Genomic DNA, 19,105 nt, shown 5'->3' on the forward strand with positions numbered 1-19,105 from the left:
TGTAGAATAGTTGGGAGCTGGTTGTCACTTGTAGGGTTTAGACTTGGAGTATTTCCTGTATGGTTGATACTCAGCGAGTAAAGGATTGCTCGAGTCTTTGAGGGAATGTAATGATTCCTTTTTTTGCCCTCAAAAGCCAGATCATGATGGATTGAATTTCTCTGGAAAATCTGGAGCCACACAGCCATATTCATGAAGTTCCCATCAAGTAGGAGACTGTATCCACTGAGGCCTGGAGGGTCAAGATAGCTAGCAATTTATCTTCATTGATAATTGATTGGAAATGAAGTCTATCTTCTTGAACGAGTATTGTTGGTGAACTCATAAAACTCATTGCAATTACTAAAATCCTCTTTCAACATCAGCGCTTGCTGGTTTCCTATGCGGAACTGCAAGCTCACTGAAGTGAAGTTCTTCCTTACAAAGAGGTCTAAATTTGTGGCCTCCTTATCAGTGGGTGCAGATCTCGGATGGTGTTGCTTATTCCTTTGGTTACAGCTTGCCTCAGAATAGGGTGCAAGAATAAGTATGCTGTCCCCTTAGATGGCACAAAATATTTCTTCTTCTCTTTGGACTGGGAACACAACTGGCTGGACAGGCCGGTTCTAAGATGGCCTCATTAATTGGCAGCATATCTAGCCCTTCATGCTGGAGAATGGACAGGCCTTCTGTCCTTTGGTGGCACTAGTAGTGCTGGCTTCAGACAGGCCACATCCTTTGGTGCCAACAATTCCTCTCTCAGTATCAGTATAGTCTGTGTAGGAGGCATCTTCTGCCTTCTTTCCCTCGCCAGTACCATATTCCTTGACAGCTCGTGATGCTCCTGTACTAGGGCACAGAATCTTGCCAGACTTAGAGGGCCTCCTCTCTGACATCCTCGTTTCTGATAAGGACCTGGAGGGGAATTTCTCACATTTCTTGTGAGAGTGGTTGCTCCTACCCTCCTCATGTCTGTTTCAAAAAGAGTCACTAGTGGAGTCTTTAGCCCTGTTCTGGTTATCCTCAGAGCTGGATACTACCATGCTTGGAGAGGCACTTCTTAGTACCTCTACCTGAGGTACAGGAGGTCTGATGTGCCAGGATTGGACTCAGGCCTCATTGCATGGTCCATCAGGAATCTTCTAAGGCTGAACTCACAGGATCGACAAGTTTGGCGAGGGAAGAGCTGATAGATATAGCACTTGCAGGGAGTACAAGTTTTCCCTAGGCAACAGAGGCACGTGCAGTGGTCACCGCTGACCACCCCTTCCCCCCCTCAATTTGGAGCACGTGGAGAAGAATGTAGGTGCAAACCAACAGACAGTGCCAGGAAAATCTTCCTGTCTGAAGCACACTGAAATCATGCACACTTCAAGTGGAATACATGTAAGGACCATCACTCAAAGAAGAACAAACTTTCTGGATCGAGTTATGAATAGAGGAAACTGCATCCAACCTGAGATTATGCCCTATATATATATATAGTGGGAAACAGGACAAAACTCCAAATTCTGCAGTAATTCTCTTGTTCCCCCAACTACCTTCAAGCCACACAATTTTAGTTCACAGTTGAAAACACCTGTTAATGTAAACTGTGTCTATTTTTGAGGATGCACTCCCTCCCTCTTCTGTTGTCCATAGCTCAGCTCCACTAGTCTCAATAGTTGTGATGTGGCCCACTGAGTCCTGCTCAGGACCTTTTCCCCTTCCACTATATGTGGAAATGCTTGTAATCAGCTTCAGCAGCTCATCTTCACAGAACTTTGGGCCTTAGCTGTGCAGTTATCCAAGCAGCCCACCTGGTGATCCTGCTGCATCGCCTGCTGTATCCTCTGCTCCCTGTCTGCAAATTGGATTCCCAAACTCCTACTCACTGGTCCCATGGAAAAAATGCAGGGAGAATGTACCGTAATCCAATAACCTCCCCTTTGTGGGGAAAGCTAGAGACCACTGAAGACAAGTCCTGGCAAGGCAGGAAGAGACGATAAAATGTCAGGTGCCTGGCTTCTGCAAAATGGTACATTTCACAGAGAACTACTCAAGAGTTGAAGGAGCATGTTTTTCCAAGGGTATGGGAAACAACATTCTTTTCTTTGAGCTTGGAGTCTGCTTGCCCACAGCAAATTGGAATGCTCAATCAACATTTTTATTTTAGCACCCTTTTTGGGAGGAAAGCAGGGGGCATTGTGAAAAGGTATATATTTTCAATACATACTCAAAATACGTGAAACCATTACAAATACTTTCACAACATCTAAAGGCAGAACACAAATTACAGAGGCTGTGCATCCATCGGCCACAATATGTCCCATCTTTTGCAAAAGGATGAAAGCAGTCTCCTCTCTTTAAAAAACTCTTTAAATTCTTGGCTGTAAAACTGGTACACAAGACAGGCTTCAGATTTTTCACTCATCTTTTATCCATGTAGCCACTACGTTCATTATAAATGCTTCCCAACCTTTCATGGGCCAGGATGGCAATTACTTTACCCCCTGAATTTACAATTTCAGTCCTTTGTCATAGGAATTATTACTAGGGTAGCTATATATTCAAAAAACAGCCTATGTTTCCTCCAGGTCTAATGCTGGATCAGACAGTACCCTCAATACAGCAGAACTAATGGAATTTGCCTTAACCCAAAGAGACAAGAGACAGACACAATGGCCTTTTTATGGCAAGAACAGCATGGTGGCCAACACTTGGAAATCTACATGAAGAGGGGTCAGAATAATAGATACCTATCAAAGTAAGTTTATTGCAAACGGATCATTCCTTCCACTGGAGACAATGATCTCATAGCAACTGGAGAAATTTGGTTATCTATCATGTCATCTTCAGAAGCACTCAGCAGCCTTTTTGAAGAAAAAGAAGCCTCTTCCTGGACTCTGTGGGTGTCTGACTAATTATGTCGATAACTGACCCTTAACGCTGACCCTAACAGTCTGTTCTAATTTACACCACCAAAAGAACCAGGAGAGGAAGTTACACAATCACATGACTGAAAAATTACAGCATCAAAATTGCAAATACAACCAAGAATGGGACCTATTATGAACTGGTACTGATCTTAGACATGGCTTCAACCTGCTTATAGGACACAAATAAAAAAATATTAAGTCCCAACTGTACTACAAGGAAAAGAGCTTTGAAACTGTCACTTGACTGTTGAGACTTATGTGGATGGGCCCTATGAAAACTGATTGGATAAGGAGTCTAAAAAGGAAAATAAGCAACTTTAAGATGTCCAATAGATATGTACTAAAAGAATAGACAGCTACAAAATATAATATACAAAATGTCTCAGAGAGCTCTGCAACTTAAAGTTAAAAACACTTGTTTATGAATGCCATCTGCTCCTGACAGTTTATCAGCAAAACAGTAATATATATATATATACACATATACACATATACACACACACACACACACACACACACACAAATGTTTTTAATATAGGAGAAAGAGTCCTTACTCTGCTATATCAAGATATCCACAGGATGAAGCCGCATGTAGAGGTATCCAACCTTCATTATCTGGTTGATTAATGTTTGCTCCATTTTCCACCAGAAATTTCACCATATCTACGTTATCATCTATGCAAGCCTAGAAGAAAAGAAACATTAAAAAATTCACATTAAAGTCTTGCTTCAAATTAATTTTTTTCTGGGAAAAAACCTTCAGAAAAGAGAACACTGAAGTTTTAGTTCTTTATCATCAAAAAGAAAATTCCCAAACAAAACAAACAGGAAAAACGGCTCAACAAATCTAAAACAAATATCTATCAAGTCCTCAAATGGATTTGTTCTAACTAAGGCCTATTTTTTTTATAAATAAGTCCCTATTTGAATCATGGGATGATCTTCAAATAATTGCGGCAAAGTTGCACACAAGACATAGAAAATCACGGAAAAGCAATATTGTAATGGACCTTTGTTAACAGCAGTAATTTGGAAAAGCCAGACTAGACCTATTCATTTAAGAAAAATTTGCTGGAACAATATAAACCCTCTGCTATGAGGCTACCCTCTACATTATGCAGTCTATTTTTTTTTTTTAAATAACCAGATATTTTGCTACAGCTATATTATATTCATTAAAAAAAAAAGTGACCGGTACAATATAAAATTCAGAAGACTAAAAGTCTTAACCAACTAATGTAGAAATCAAGTCCAGTCACGTTCGTCTTTTACATTTTTACAGGCACTGAATATTAGTGCAGTACAGTACTAATTGTATACTCAAAATGCTTGCAAAATTTTGGACTATGGAAAGTAAGCTAATTAAAATCAAAATTGAGGTGGAAACCTAATATTGCGGGATCCGCAACATTGCAAATTAAATAGGGCCTTTCCTATAAAGCTTTGTTTACAACTATAACTATGCTGGGGGACCTGGTTACAACATGGCTCCATTTAATATTGCATACGGGACCCAATCTGTTCCCCAAGCTATGCTACTTCCTCAAGTAAGTTAACTCGTGTTGGTACTTCAGCACTGTTTAGAAAGCCAGTTAAGGTTCTATCTATATCATAAAATGATATTGTTTTAACTGGGACAGAGAACTACAGTTTTAACTGGTGCCCCACTATGGTTTTGGTTTTTAGCTATAGTGCAGATTGGGCATAAAAGTACAGAATGAGAAGTAATATTGCATTTGTACAACTTCATGGAGTTTCCACTGCAAATGACATTCCATGCCACCTTTTTATTCTTTAAACTACTACAAGGGTGGGCAAACTTTTTGGCCCAGGGGCCACATCTGGGTATAAAAATTGCATGGCAGGCCATAAATGCTCACGAAATTGGGGTTGGGTGCAGGAGGGGGTGAAGGGTCTGGCTGGGGGTGCGGGCTCCAGGGTAGGGCCAGAAATGAGGAATTCAGGGTGCGAGGTGGGGGGGGCCCTCTGGGCTGGGATGGGATGAGGGGGAGGGTTCCGGCTGGGGCTGTGGGCTCTGGGGTAGGGCTGGGGATGAGGGCTTTGGGGTATAGGAAGGTGCTCCGCTGGGACCGAGGGGTTCAGAGGGCAGGAGAGGGATCAGGGCTGGGGCATAGGGGGGTGGCTCAGGGGTGCAGGCTCCGGGCAGTGTTTACCTCAAGCTGCTCCGGAAGCAGCGGCATGTCCACCCTCTACCTCCTACATGGAGGTGCAGCCAGGCGGCTTCGCTGCATGCTGCCCCTTCCGCAGGAGTCACGCCCTGCAGCTCCCATTGGCTGGGAACCACGGCCAATGGGAGCTGCGCGGGCGGCGCTTCAGGCCGGGGCAGCGTATGGAGCGGAGCCCCCTGGCTGCCTCTACATGTAGGAGCCAGAGGGGGGACATGCCACTGCTTCCAGAAGCCACGCAGAGCAGCCCCTGACCCTGCTCCCTGGCTGGAGCATCAGAACAGGGCAAGCCCCAGACCCCGCTTCCAGGTGGGAGCTCAAGGGCCGGATTAAAATGGCTGGTGGGCCGAATATGGCCCGCAGGGCGTAGTTTGCCCACCCCCGAGCTACTATATACCTTTTGGTTGCCTATGAATTTGTACCTTTAAAAGGCACATGTCTGAGTATCAATTTCAGTGTATTGCGAGAGATAATTCACGTTTTCTAGGGACACAGCCCTGTGTATTCTGCTTGTTATACAGCTGCATGAATTACCACATATTCACCTTTGTTGGTGCTGCATAAATATACAAGAACAGACATTTTCTAGTTTCTCAACTTGCCCACCTGCTGTTCTGTTTTCCTCCTCCATGTTAGAGTATTTTTCCTCACAAGGGGGTATACAGTAGGTTTCCCTGCCAACTTCCATACTGCTGCCCTTAAAAGGGCAGAACAGAATGCAGAGAGAAGGCCCTTTTTGATTCAGGACAACAAGGACTCAAGCAGCCAGATGCACAGGACCTTTCCTCAGAGTTTAACCTACTAAATTATGCCACAATATGCCTCCCCCCACACTCCAACAAGCCACGAGATTGAAAGAAGCACCTCTACTGAAGAGGTCCTAAACCCCTCAGAAGTATTATTCTTCAGATACAATGCAAATAACGTGACCATTTATAATATACTTTCACTCTGATATAATTTTCTACCAATTTGCCATACTACTACTGAAAGTTAATGATTTAATATTACTCCAAAAATCCCTTCTACCTTCTTTGTACAAGACAGATCATATTATTCAAAGAAAAGGAAATTAAATGCAGTAAGTTGTTAATGCAACTATGTTATTTCACTGAAGAATAAAAACAAAAGTTGAGTATAAACAGTAAAGTTAACTTGGCTACAATGCACATATACAATATTTTCTATTCCTGTTTTTCTGGTTAAAAATTCATAGACTAATGCCAATCATCAAGAGCATACTGCATGGCAGGGGTAGTCAACATGCGGACCGGGGGCCAAATCCGGACCACCAGATGCTTTTGAACTGACACCGAAATCTTTTTATTTACTTTTTTTTATTATTTTCTCTGGAGTCTGGAACTTGACTAGACCTTCCCCAAGAAATTTGGACCTTGACAAAAAAAACTGACTTCGCCAGCTGTACGGTGTACAGCAGGGGTCGGCAACGTTTGGCACGCGGCTCGCCAGGGTAAGCACCTTGGCGGGCCGGACCAGTTTATTTACCTGCTGACGCGGCAGGTTCGGCCGATCGCGGCCCCCACTGGCCACGGTTCGCCGTCCCGGGCCAATGGGGGCAGCGGGAAGCTGCAGCCAGCACATCCCTCGCCCGCGCCGCTTCTCGCCGCTCCCATTGGCCCGGGACGGCGAACCGCGGCCAGTGGGGGCCGCGATTGGCCGAACCTGCCCACGTCAGCAGGTAAATAAACTGGCCCGGCCCGCCAGGGTGCTTACCCTGGCGAGCCGCATGCCAAACGTTGCCAACCTCTGGTGTACAGGATAAATAATGTGGTTAAATTAACGTTAATTTTGGAACTTAACCTTTGCATTTCCTGACTGATTTTAACTATGCAGCTTTCAATGTTGCAATAATTGGGTATTGCACTTAATAGATGTGGCAACCTCTCTTTCAAAAGCATTATCTGGAAGAAGAAAAAAAAGGGGGGGTATTTAAAGTGTATTCGTTCTGCACGGCAAAATAAACAGCCCTTTTGCTTGTGGCACTAATTGTCCACAGAACAGTCCTCTTGTACATTTTTAAAGTATACATAAGAGGAAACTGCCAACACATAAAAATATTGTTGCTAAGAGAATCAAAAGCTTACACATGCAGCACATTTAAAGACATATGACTAACTGGCTTAAAATATTTGACCAAATTTGGTCAGTTTATTGTGCCATATATGGCAAGAATCAGGAAAGCTTAAATATACTTCGAAAGTCTTATCAGAGATTGTTTTTCTTAGCTTCGCAGGAATGTGTAACCAGCATGATTATTATAAGAGACTGGATGAAGACACTTGTCATTTACTTCCCAGGTGCAGATGGGTTTAAGATGACTTTACTGCCTATTATAGTTCTTAACTGATTCAAGAAACTGGTTCTTCAAAACACAAACAAACAACTGGTTAAGTCTGAAGAAACTGAGCAACTGTTAAAACAAAGTTGTGCTGATTTTGTTACTTATTTTAAAGGACAAGCTGAATAGACCAAGAAACTGAAGACTGTAAGAGGGAAGATAGTTGTACGCTTGAGTACTGTACAGACTTCAGCCTTTTTTTTGGTGGGGTGGGGTGGAGGTGGGAGGGGTATTTTCAAAGACAAGACATGTTTTTTATAGGAGCTCCTTTGTACAATGAATACTAAAGCAGGATTAGAAGTGTGCTATAGTTACTGTAAGTCTACAGGAAAAGAAAAAGCACCTGCAGTTATCAGGCAAGACAATTTGAGATTTTTTTTTAAACTTATTTTAAAGGCTTTATAGAAATGCTCACTGCACACAGATGGTAAGAATCTACATGGACATGTATAAAAATGTAAATAATGTGTTTACATGTTCATGTCAAATCTGAACATGCTAGACTGAGTTTCATCAAAAAAAACTCGAGACAGTTTGTATAGGTTTTTCCCTAAATTAAAAAAATAAATATGTATTTATTGATTTCAGCAGCACCTCAGGTGATTTGGCTGAGTATTCTCTATACTGTTTCTGCCACTTTCTCTATAAAAGAAAACTTGGGTATTAGCAAGGGCTTACTATCAGACTATCGAGACAAATTTAGTAAAATTAATTTTTATCTTTTCCTCTTTTCTTTTCTGCTTCCTCTATTGTAGGGCCTCTTATCACCCTATTCACTTTTAAAAGTGATTTTTATCACTGAATGTCAGCATTGCCTCTATTGTTAGCCACCGAAGTTTTAGCCCAAAAAGGAAAGCTTTGCATAGTTATAAGCTGAACTGAAAGACGCGGCTTCAGAACAGATTGTTCTTCTCAACCTTAACATGCAATAGTCTGAAAGCTTTAATAAAGGAAAGAAACGCATGCAACATATAAGATTATAGGATGCACAGTACAAAATACCATGTACCATTACTACAGTGCAAAATAAATATGCCAGACAGAAGCGAACCAGAGCAAAATCAGGTAATACAATGACTGGTTACATTTTCTGGTAAAGGACATAGGGACAGAATCCTGAAGAGCAATAAAGGGGAATGTATTTAAGACAGAAAAAAAAGTTGTGTTCCACTCCCACCATTAATCTTAACTCTAGGACTGATGAGTTCAGCACATAGCACCAGCAATCCTGTTCCCATGTAAATTCCAAGACAGACCTGTGTTTTGGAAAATAACGGTCTACACTAAATAGTGAAGACATGTTTAAAAAATTTCAAACAGCACCCTGACTATCCTTAAGTGATTGTGGTCCAGTCTGCACACAGTCCTGCTAGTCATGTTGGATTCCAGATTCTTAAAGTTATTCAAAATAGCTTCATACTCCAGTAACAACAGGTACGTGTAAGATAACTGCCTCTTGTAAAGGAGACCAGGGCATTTGGGAAGAATTGACTGAAGACTATGATGAAGAATAACTAACGTATTTCTAGGTGAAGTAGTTCTCTCTCTCTCTCTCAGGTGTTTATAAAGGTCACTATCCCTGAAGTACTTAAGCTCTCTGGGGGGGAATTCTGTTCATAAGCACCCCTAAAAATACAAAAACTCAAAACAGTTAAGCCAGTTCTCAACCAGGGATACGTATACCCCATGGGGGATGCAGAGGTCTTCCCAGGGGGTGCATCAACTCATCTAGATATTTGCCTAGTTTTACAAAAGGCTACATAACAAGCACTAGCAAAGTTAGTACAAACTAAAATTTCATACAAACAATGACTTGTTTATTCCACTCTATATACACTATACACTGAAATGTAAGTGCAATATTTATATTCCAATTGATTTATTTTATAATTAAATGATAAAAATGAGAAAGTAAGCAATTTTTTGGTAATAGCATGCTGTGACACTTATTTTTATGTCTGATTTTGTAAGCAAGTAGTTTTTAAGTGAGTGAAACTTGGGGTACACAAGACAAATCAGACTCCCGAAAGGGGTAGAGTATTCTGGAAAGGATGAGAGCCACTGAGTCAAGCTATTTAGACAGTATAGTTCCTCAAAAGACAATAATTTTGCCTAAAGAATTCAGTACACATTGCTCCTTTCTGTAAAAGAAGAGAAATACATTTACATTTTAATAGTATTAATTTAAAAATTCAGAATGCTGGTAAGGAAAAAGCTTGTTGCAGTTATTTAAATACTGCACCACAGAGAGCAGAGTTGTGCTGTATTACTAAATATATCCTATCTTGGTATACAATCTTTAATATTTGTTTTATTTTTACTTTTCATCAATCGAGTACACATTATAGAACCCTCTGTTCAGTTTTTATATTTTAAATAGTACTAGATTTCTCAGCCTAATATTTCACTAACACTTTCTAGAGAAAGTAGCACAAGAATACATCTTAAACTGTCATCTGATTAGTACCTCCCTATGAGCTATCAACTAATTTGAGATTATTTTCTGCCTATAAAGGAATAAGGAAAACAAACCCTATTGTAGTAACTTGTCAAACCATCTACTATCACCAAACTTTATTTTGCCTTATTTGCCCTCAGTACAATGCTGAGATATATATTTAAAAAGTACGTAACATGCAATAATGTGGATATAGGGCAACATATTACAAGTTACAAGGCTAAAAGATTTATTGTATGCTCTGGGACAACATTTACTTTTATAATAAAATATCTAAGATACAGATTATCTGTCATGCTCTCTTTCTGTTTTAGTCTCCTCAGGAGTGCACCCAAAAATCTGGTTTTAGGGCTAATGGACTGGACTGGAAGTTGCAAGATCTGGGTTCTATTCCAGCTGGGTCACAATCTGTATGACCTAAGGCAAGTCACTCTCTCTGCTTCAGTTTTCCCCATGTGTAAAATGAGGAATAATGTTACAACCCTCATGTTATACATTAGCTTAGTTTATATTAAAATATTATATCCGTTAGAAGGCATGATAAAATATGTACGTCCTACTGTCTCATGCTGCTGCAGGCACTATGATCTTCAATTTAAAACTTTCAGCAACTAGCATTTTAGAAAGCAGTAGAAATGCTAGTTGCAAGAAAAAGGTAAGAGCCAGCCTGCAGTGTGCATGCAGGGGTTCTGAGGGAAAAAACAATACAACACTGTGTAATTAAAAACTGTATTAAAACGCACTCACACAAATTTAGGTTGCAAGGACAACCTTATTTCCTAACCGCTGAGTGCCTGCATTTACAACATTAACATTCTTTTAGTGTACTTTTTTGGATGTAATTTTCTAGGTTTTTTAAAAAAAGGCAAACTAAAGAAAACAAGTTCTATCATATGGAACCATTCTGACAGCCACATGACTCATCAGCAGGGTTAGAACCTGTAGATTCATAACAAACCTCTGCTATTTGAGCTAACAGAGTAACTAACAGCAATAGTAGGTTGTCATCTTCTTTAATCCAGCCACTAATGGGAGATGAGATAGCTGTGAAACCTGTTGGCAAAGTGTATTTGCTGACAGCAGAGGAATGGTTAGATTCAAAATCCATAATCGAATCCAAGATTTCTGATGGGAAGTGTACTCTAATGGATATATACATTTTAAGACCCTCTTGCCCCACCCCCCAATCATGATCCCTCCAAGCTGTCCTGGTACCAACCCTCCTCCCTGCAGACACACATCCAAGTTCTGTTCCCTCCCCATACCTCCTGCCCAAGTTCCAGTCCTATACCTTCTCCCAGTCTCCTCTCTCGGCATCCCAAGGGCCCAGCTCCACAACCCCATTCCAGAGGAGGCCCCTTCCTCCTCCTCACTGCCTGAGAACCAGCAGGGTGAGCAATGAAAGCACAAGACAGTCTCTCTGCTCTGAGTTTCCATGCCCAGCACCACAGTAGCACCTGGCTGCCAGAAGTCGCAATTGTAGGGAAAAGTCCTGCTTGGTCCCTGTAGCCCTATGCAGGAGAATACCCAATGCAGATGGAATCTCTGGAGAATGTAGCTGTCAGCAGGGTGGATAAAAATCAATGATTTTTTTATTTAAATCAATTTTTTTGATAAAATGCTTTTTGAGGAAAAAACCTATCTAAAGATAGTTTTAATTAAGATACATTATAGCTCAAAGATTCTAATTCTATAATATGAGAATATATTCAAGTAATGTTTAAGAAAAGTTTTGTAAATGAGTTCCAATCGTTCATGGATTAGGGACCCAATCTTATGGGGTCCCAGGGGCTTCTGTATAGATTATTTAGGTTAATCTTTCTATCTCCCCAATGGGATTCAGTGTTCAGTCTAGAAGATACCATCAGAGAAGCTTAGTTTTGCAGTTCTCAAACTGTGGATTTGTGTCTCCAGAGAGAACATGTTTGTTAACAGCAAAAATGTTGGTTGGTAAATAAATAATATAGAGAGGTGAGAAATAACAGACCTCAACCCTATTGTTCTTCTGCAAATTTGTGTACACAGTCAATCCCTTACCTCTCTCTAAAAGTGCAAAGTTTCAAAAAGTTCAATGAATAGAAGATGATTGTTGGGGGAGGAATAGATCTGGACAAGGAGAAGAAGTCTGGAGATAAATGTGAGAAGAGAGGGACAGGCAGTAGAAATAAACGTGAAACTGTTTGACCAGAATATTCCAGAAGTCTTGAGGTCTTTTTGAGTGTAGCCTTCATTGATTTGAGATCTACCATACGATTCTCTCACTAGAAGGGAAAACCTATAATGGCAGCAAGCCATAAAAGAGACCCAGTTAGGGAATATTTTAATGAAGTTCCTCTACCTGTGGGTAAGACAGGCATGCATGCAAAATGCAAACAGTGCAACAAAGAAATGCAAGGCCTGGATGCCCGAATGAATCATCATCATGAGAAGTGTTCCTTCTCAGGAGGAAACTGCGTTGAAGATGTTCATTTCATCATGTCTGAACATGCAGGATCTTCAGGTTAGTAAAACTTTTTATTTCATACTTCTTTCTTAAGGACTGTCTGTCTTCCTTCTGGACTATTCTTGAATTCTCAAGTTTGAGCAAAAAATATAGTTGTTACTCTATGGTACAGATGCAGTTGTGATAAAAAATAAATAGCTGAAATAGGCAGATCTTTCTTTTACAATTTCACCTTTAAAGTAGTACTGAGTGTCAGTGAATGCAATGAATAATACTAAATGAGCAGTATGGTAATAACTAAATAACTGAATTGACTTATTTTGTTTAGGAGAATCCATCCTCAACATACAGGATTCTGAAGACTATCCACATTCAAGATCACCATCATTTTCTATAGTTTCAGAGTTATCTGCCAATGATAGTGTTTCAGTCACATCATGTATGTCACATAGCCACAGTATATCACCTGTAGCAAAAAGAAAACAAAACAAAACATCATCCAGAAACAACCATAGATAAATTTGTGATAAGAACCGGCAGATTACAAAAAGAGTCAACTGATGAAAAACTTGCCTGGTTTGTTTATGCAACAAATTCTCCTTTCCGTATGATTGAGAACCCATACTTCATTAACATGGTTCAGTCATTAAGACCAGGATACAGTCCACCCAACAGAGCAGATGTCGCAGGCAAATTGCTGGATAAAGTGTATGAAAGAGAAATTGAGCAGTGTGCAAAAGGTCTAGAGGGTGAAATTGTTAACCCGAGTCTTGATGGGTGGAGCAATATCCTCAATGATCTTGCTATATGTCCTTATGTGACAACAGAAGAAGGGAATGTCTTCCTTACAGAAAGAATTGATACATCAGGAAATGCAAACACAGCAGAAAACTTACAAGTAGCAGTAAAAGCGATAAACTGAAAAAAATTCAAATGTCTAGTACGCAGCTTGGTCACACAGACAATGCTGCAAATTTACCCAAGATGAGAAGAAATTATTTAGAAGAGCCTGAAGAGAGTCCCAAGCTAATAACATACGGCTGCAGTGCTCATTTGATGCACCTCTTAGCCAAAGACTTCAGTGTTCCACAAATAAAGGCTAATGTTGTTGAAATTGCAAAATATTTCCGTAACAATCACTTGCAGCAGCTGCTCTGAAAAAAGTGGGAGGAACCAAGTTAATTCTCCCACAAGACATGCGATGGAACTCAGTAGTGGACTGTTTTGAGCACTATCAAGAACTGGTCTAATCTGATGACGGTTTGTGAACAAGATCATGAAAAAATAGATGGCACTGTCACAGCCAAAGTTCTCAACATTGGCCTTAAGAGAAATGTTGAACACATGCGGAGTACCCTGAAGCCTATTTCTGTAGCCTTGAACAAAATGCAGGGAAATAGTTGTTTTATTGCTGATGCTGTTGACATTTGGAAGGAACTGAGTGAGATCTTAAAAAGAGAAATATGCAATGACAGAGTTAAATTACAAGCATTAAAAAACCACTATCTCCAGCTCATTTTCTTGATTATTTTTATTCATACTTTTCCCCAACTTCATTGTAAAAAACTGTTTTCCCTGAAATTTTAAATAAAATAAAATAAGCCTGCAACAGCCACACAGCATGGAAAATTTCAGCTGAAATGGTTAAATTTTGGCAAAGTTGTAAGTAACTGAAAACGGTCTATTAATGGAAAGTGTCAGGTGACCTTAACTATAGGCATCATAACCTGTGCCTCCTATAATAAATAGCATGTGCATGCCACAGTTCCTTGGTATCTGCAGCTGAATCCCACTCTTCCCACACCATTATGCTCCAGAATTTAAGCTTTCATTAAAAAGACCCTCAAAGTATTTACCTCATATGACTGTGATGAAAACCTTATAAATCTGAACCATATGTATACTGATGCAGTGACGTCTGCTTGAATCTGCAAACACTAAACAGCTGAAGTATGTCCATTCATCTTAATGCAGTAGTAACTCTGCAACCTAATGACACTTTAAACCTCAATATTAAAACTACTTCACTGCTGATTGCTGTAGCAGAAACATCCAACTAAGATGCTTTTCCCAAAATCAAAGTCCTCCACTATTTTCCACATACCAAGAGTCCCAAATTCTTCCTCTATTTGTCAAAGCCTTCACCCTTTTCCCAGCAACTTCCACAATGCAGATATGTTTTCATTACAAACTTCTATAGCACACTAAAAGTAGTATTTACAAGCAGCATATCATTTTAGTCACTGAGACAAATACAAAGCCTCACAATGATATTCAAACAGTGTAACTTTGCAGAGATGAACTGTACTTTGAGATACTGAAGGAAGTCCTGAGTGCAGATTTCAAGTTAAGTGATACTCTGAATTATTTAAAAAAAAAACAACCAACCAACCACCATTTCAGGGTTGTCTCACCTTGTACCCTCATTCCTTCCAGAGTGGTTGAAATCTACTCCAATCTGGAAAAATATCATAAAGGTTTGATTAAACGAAACACACACACAATTTATTTCGCATCATAAACATCTATGCCTTAAACCAGGGGTCAGCAACCTTTGGCACACAGCCCATCAGGGTAATCCACTGGCGGGCCACAAGACATTTGACCGTCCGCAGCCACGGCCCCCTACAGATCCCAGTGGCTGCGGTTTGCCGTTCCCGGCCAATGGGAGCTGCAAGTAGTGGCAGCCAGCACGTCATTTCGCACACCGTCCGAGGGTTGAGAATGTGTTCTGGCACCTTCACCTTCAGGCTACTGCGCCCCGGGCGGTAGGCAGACATGAGTCATGGGTTGCAAGGGTCTGAGCCTCAGTCTGGCATGCCGGATCACACAAATGAAGGCTGCCATGTGGCCCAGGAGACTCAGGCATCCCCTTGCAGTAGTGTTCGGGTACCACCTGAAGTCTTGAATAATATTTGACATGACTTGGAATCAGGTTTCTGGTAAAAACACCCTTGCCTGTACCAAGTCAGAGGCCCAGGCAGAGGCCCTGGAGGTTTTTCGCCTTCCTCCGCAGCATAGGGCAGGGGTCGCAAGCTGGAAGATTCTCTGCAACTTGAAGTCTTTAGATCATGATCAAGAGACTTCAACAGCAGAGTTAAGGGAAAGTAGGGGGGTCAGCTTTTGTGGCCTGCATCATGCGGGAGGTCAGACTAGATGACCATATTGGTCCCTTCTGACCTTAAAGTCTATGAGTCTAAGTCCAGCACCGCTCCGATGAACTCTATTCTTTGGGTTGGCGATAAGGCTGACTTGTTCACGTTGAGGAGGCGGCCCAGTCTTTCGAAAGTGAATCTGACTAAACAGACTTGAGATTCTACCTGCTCCCAGGTGCGCCCCCTGAACAGCCAGTTGTCTAGGTAGGTGTATACACCTGCACCTGCCTCCTCCGGAGGAAGGCTACTACGACCAACATGCACTTGGTGAACACTTGGGGAGCTGTTGATAGACCAAATGGGAGAACTGTGAACTAATAATGTTTGTGGTTGACCACAAACCATAGGAATCATCTGTGCACAGACCAAATGGCTATGTGAAAGTATGCGTCTTTCATGTCGATGGTGGTGTACCAGTCTCCCAGATCCAGGGAAGGGATAACTGTGCTCAGGGAAACCAAACTTCAACTTCACCATGAATTCGTTGAGTCCTCACAAGTCTAAAAGGGGTCTGAGACACCCCCCCCTTTGCCTTGGGGATTAGGAAATAGTGGGAATAGAAGCCCTTGTCCCTTAGCTCCTGAGGAACCTCCCCCACAACTCCGATGGCGAGGACTGCCAGCACCTCTGGATAAGGAGTTGCTCATGAGAAGGGTCCCTGAAGAGGGACGGGTAAGGGGGGAGTGAAAGGGAGGGGAGGAGCAGAATTGGAGAGAATATCCCACTTCTACCATGCGAAGAACCCAGCAGTCCAATGTTATTTGGGACCAAGCACGGTAGAAGTGGGATAGACGATTCATAAAACAAAGGGTAAGGATCCAGTGTCGTGGTGGGTGTGCCGTCCTCGGGCACACCCTCAAAGGCCTTAGAGCCCGAACGTTTGGTTGGGCCTTGGCCCTATCCAGAAGGGGAATTGGATGGTTTACACCTGCCGTCCCTATAAAAATCCTGCCTCAGCCAAGGAGGATATAGGAGTTGCTGCTGCAGTTGGGGCAGGCAGCCGAGTCTAACGAAACCGGCAAAGAGGTCCACGCGTCTGCCTTCCCTTCATCAATAATGGCCGAGAACTCGACTCTGGTGGAATTAGCTTCTTAAACTTCAACACGGAGTCCCATGAGTTGAGGTTAGTTATCCTCAGCTGCAGGCCACCAGTTGTGTAAACCTTCCTGCTGAAAAGGTCCATCCTTTTTGAGACTGTTGATTTAGGGGCCCACTCCTGCTGCCCGTCTCTTTCTCATTAACCGCCAACCCTACTAGAGAGCATGGTTGCGTGAGAGGAACAGATACTCGTACCCCTTAGAGGGGACGAAGTACTTGCGCTCAACACCCCTGGCGGTACGTGGGATTGAAGCAGGGGTCTGCAACAGAGGCTTAGTATTACTCTGGATCGTTTTTATTAGTGGCAGAGCTACACGGTGTGACGAACTGGGACCATTCTTAATGTGGTCTTTGAATGCTGAGACAGGACTCCCCCCCAATTAGGTGCATCTTGGGATCCCAGGTCACCACAGCCCTCTTGGGAGGTCAGAGCCCCGTCTGCCTCCCAGCCAGCTCCTGCAACTCTCTCTCCCCCCAGCGTCTCCTCCCCCAGCTTTTGTTCAGTTTCCTGGGCAAAGGTGTCACCTGGCCTCTAACCCCTTCCTGGGTTCTCATGTTACATGATCAGGTATTCTCCCTCGGCCAGTCTCCCATCCCCCCCATGCAGACCGTCTTAGCCAAACTCCCCTCTCAGCATTCAAAGACCACATTAAGAACAGTCCCAGTTCGTCACACACGGGATGGTCCTTCTGGTGCAAGGATGTTGACCATGGGGTCCACAGGTTCGACCACTTCCTCCTGTAACCCCATGATGAGGACAATCCTCCAGAGAAGGTCCTGGTGGACCCTGTGGTCAACTGGAGAAGGGCCTGAGGTTGAAGCTCCTGCCACCGCCTCTTCCGGGGACAAAGATGAGGAGACCAGAGGCAGAATGGGGTTCTCCTAGCCCTCCAGCTCCCTGACCTCCCCCGGGGTCAGAGTCTGGGGCCTCTGTGGTGATCATAGCCGTGGTGATGGTAGCCTGGCCTTGCAATGGGTCTTGGAGTCACCTCGGCTGTGACCTGGGCCGGCGGTGAGGCTTGTGCCAAAGTCGCCTCGGATCCCCGGAGCGTAGGCTGGTCCTTGGCTGGCTGTAGTGGTTGGTGCTCAGAGGCCACCGAGTGGGAGCCCCTGGAAAAAGAGCCCTGGCCTGATGGTAAGCCCAGGGGGTCCAAAATGGCCATTGTGCCAGAGGCTGCCACTGGGGGTGCCATGCTGTTGGTGTCCCTCCGTCGCCTGTCAGATCTGTGTCGGCTGCGATGGGAATAGAAGGAATCACCATCCGAGTCCAATGAGACACGGTGGAGCTGAAGGGTACTGTGCTGGGGACTAGTGCTGAGCTGATGGTGCGGGGGGACCGGTGTCGAGGCACCCGTGCCGGGGACCGAAGGAGGGAATCCAGTGTCAGGGATCAGTGACTGTCCTCTCTCTGAGCTGGGGATCAGTGCTGCTCCATCTTCGGTGTTGGGGAACCCCGCACGGAATCCGGAGTGCAGTACCTTGGCGACAGCGATCTGGAGCGGTGAGAGGAGGGGGTGACTGCTGCATCATGGTCGGCTTGTCTCTAGACAGCACCAGTCGCTGCGGCGCCGGATGCTTATCTCTAACTGCTGGGGGCTGAGGAGCGGTCATGGCAATTAAATCTCTGGCGGCTTCAAAAGTGTCCAGGGTGAGTAACTCCTCCGCCTGGCATTGCCCATCCAGGGAGTCGCTGGGCACCAGACTCAATGGTCCCCTCAGGGGAACCGAAGTCAACAGCGCCGATTCTTGCTGCTTGGGTGCCAGGTACTCCTTCAAGGGATGCATCAATGCAGCACCTGCTGGTCCCGCTGCTTTCAGCACCCTGGTTGGCTTTTCTATGCCGCCTGTATGTTATCAGTGAATGTAAGCAGTGCCGGGTTGTCTCCTCAGCATGCGGGGCTGAAGAGCGCGGTGCCGAGGGTCTCTTATACTAGAGTCCTTTCTCAGCACCATGTCATGTACCGATGGCAGGGCACTCCATATGGACATGCTTGGTGCCGGGTCCTGGTGGTCCACCACAGACTGGGAACAGAGAGCGAATTCCATGAGCAGTTGCTTAAGTCGGAAACCTCTCTCCTTTTTTGTTTTGGGGTGGAAAGCTCTGCAGATCTTGCACCTTTCTGTCTGGTGCACCTCCCCCAGACACTTCAGACACAAGTCGGGGGGGGGAGGGGGGTCCCTCGTTGGCATAGGCTTACTGCAGGTTCCGCAGGGTTTAAAGTCTGGGGCTCACGGCATGCCCGGAACCCAAGGGGGTGGGGAGCTAGGGATTGGGGAAACCCTGCTCCCAAACCTTACTATATATACACACTATCTAGTAACAATAACTATAACTAAACTAACTATGAAAGAATGCTGAGGGAAGAACATGGTAGGCAAGCTATCACAGTTCCGCCGACCACCACTGGCAGCAAAAAGGAACCAAGGAGGCACGGGGTCCTATATCCAGCGCCATGAAGGCGCCACTCCAGAGGGCTCCACAGCCGACCAGAAGGGAGCTGCTAAGGGA

At 43.5% G+C, this 19,105-nt stretch overlaps 1 protein-coding gene across 6 annotated transcripts in view; it reads right to left on the bottom strand.

Annotated features, from left to right (window-relative positions):
• Nucleotides 1-19,105, bottom strand: part of PPP1R12A (protein phosphatase 1 regulatory subunit 12A) — a 200,349-nt gene that overhangs the window by 123,052 nt on the left and 58,192 nt on the right. For all 6 annotated transcript variants that reach the window (XM_024196693.2, XM_024196691.2, XM_024196689.2 and 3 more), the window contains exon 2: nucleotides 3,452-3,582. In XM_024196693.2, the coding sequence (XP_024052461.1) occupies nucleotides 3,452-3,582 (131 nt within the window). The remainder of the gene's footprint in view (nucleotides 1-3,451; nucleotides 3,583-19,105) is intronic.

The sequence above is a fragment of the Terrapene carolina genome, unplaced genomic scaffold (genome assembly GCF_002925995.2).
Source record: "Terrapene carolina triunguis isolate 2854851 unplaced genomic scaffold, T_m_triunguis-2.0 Scaffold68, whole genome shotgun sequence".
In the NCBI taxonomy this organism is placed as follows: domain Eukaryota; kingdom Metazoa; phylum Chordata; order Testudines; family Emydidae; genus Terrapene; species Terrapene triunguis.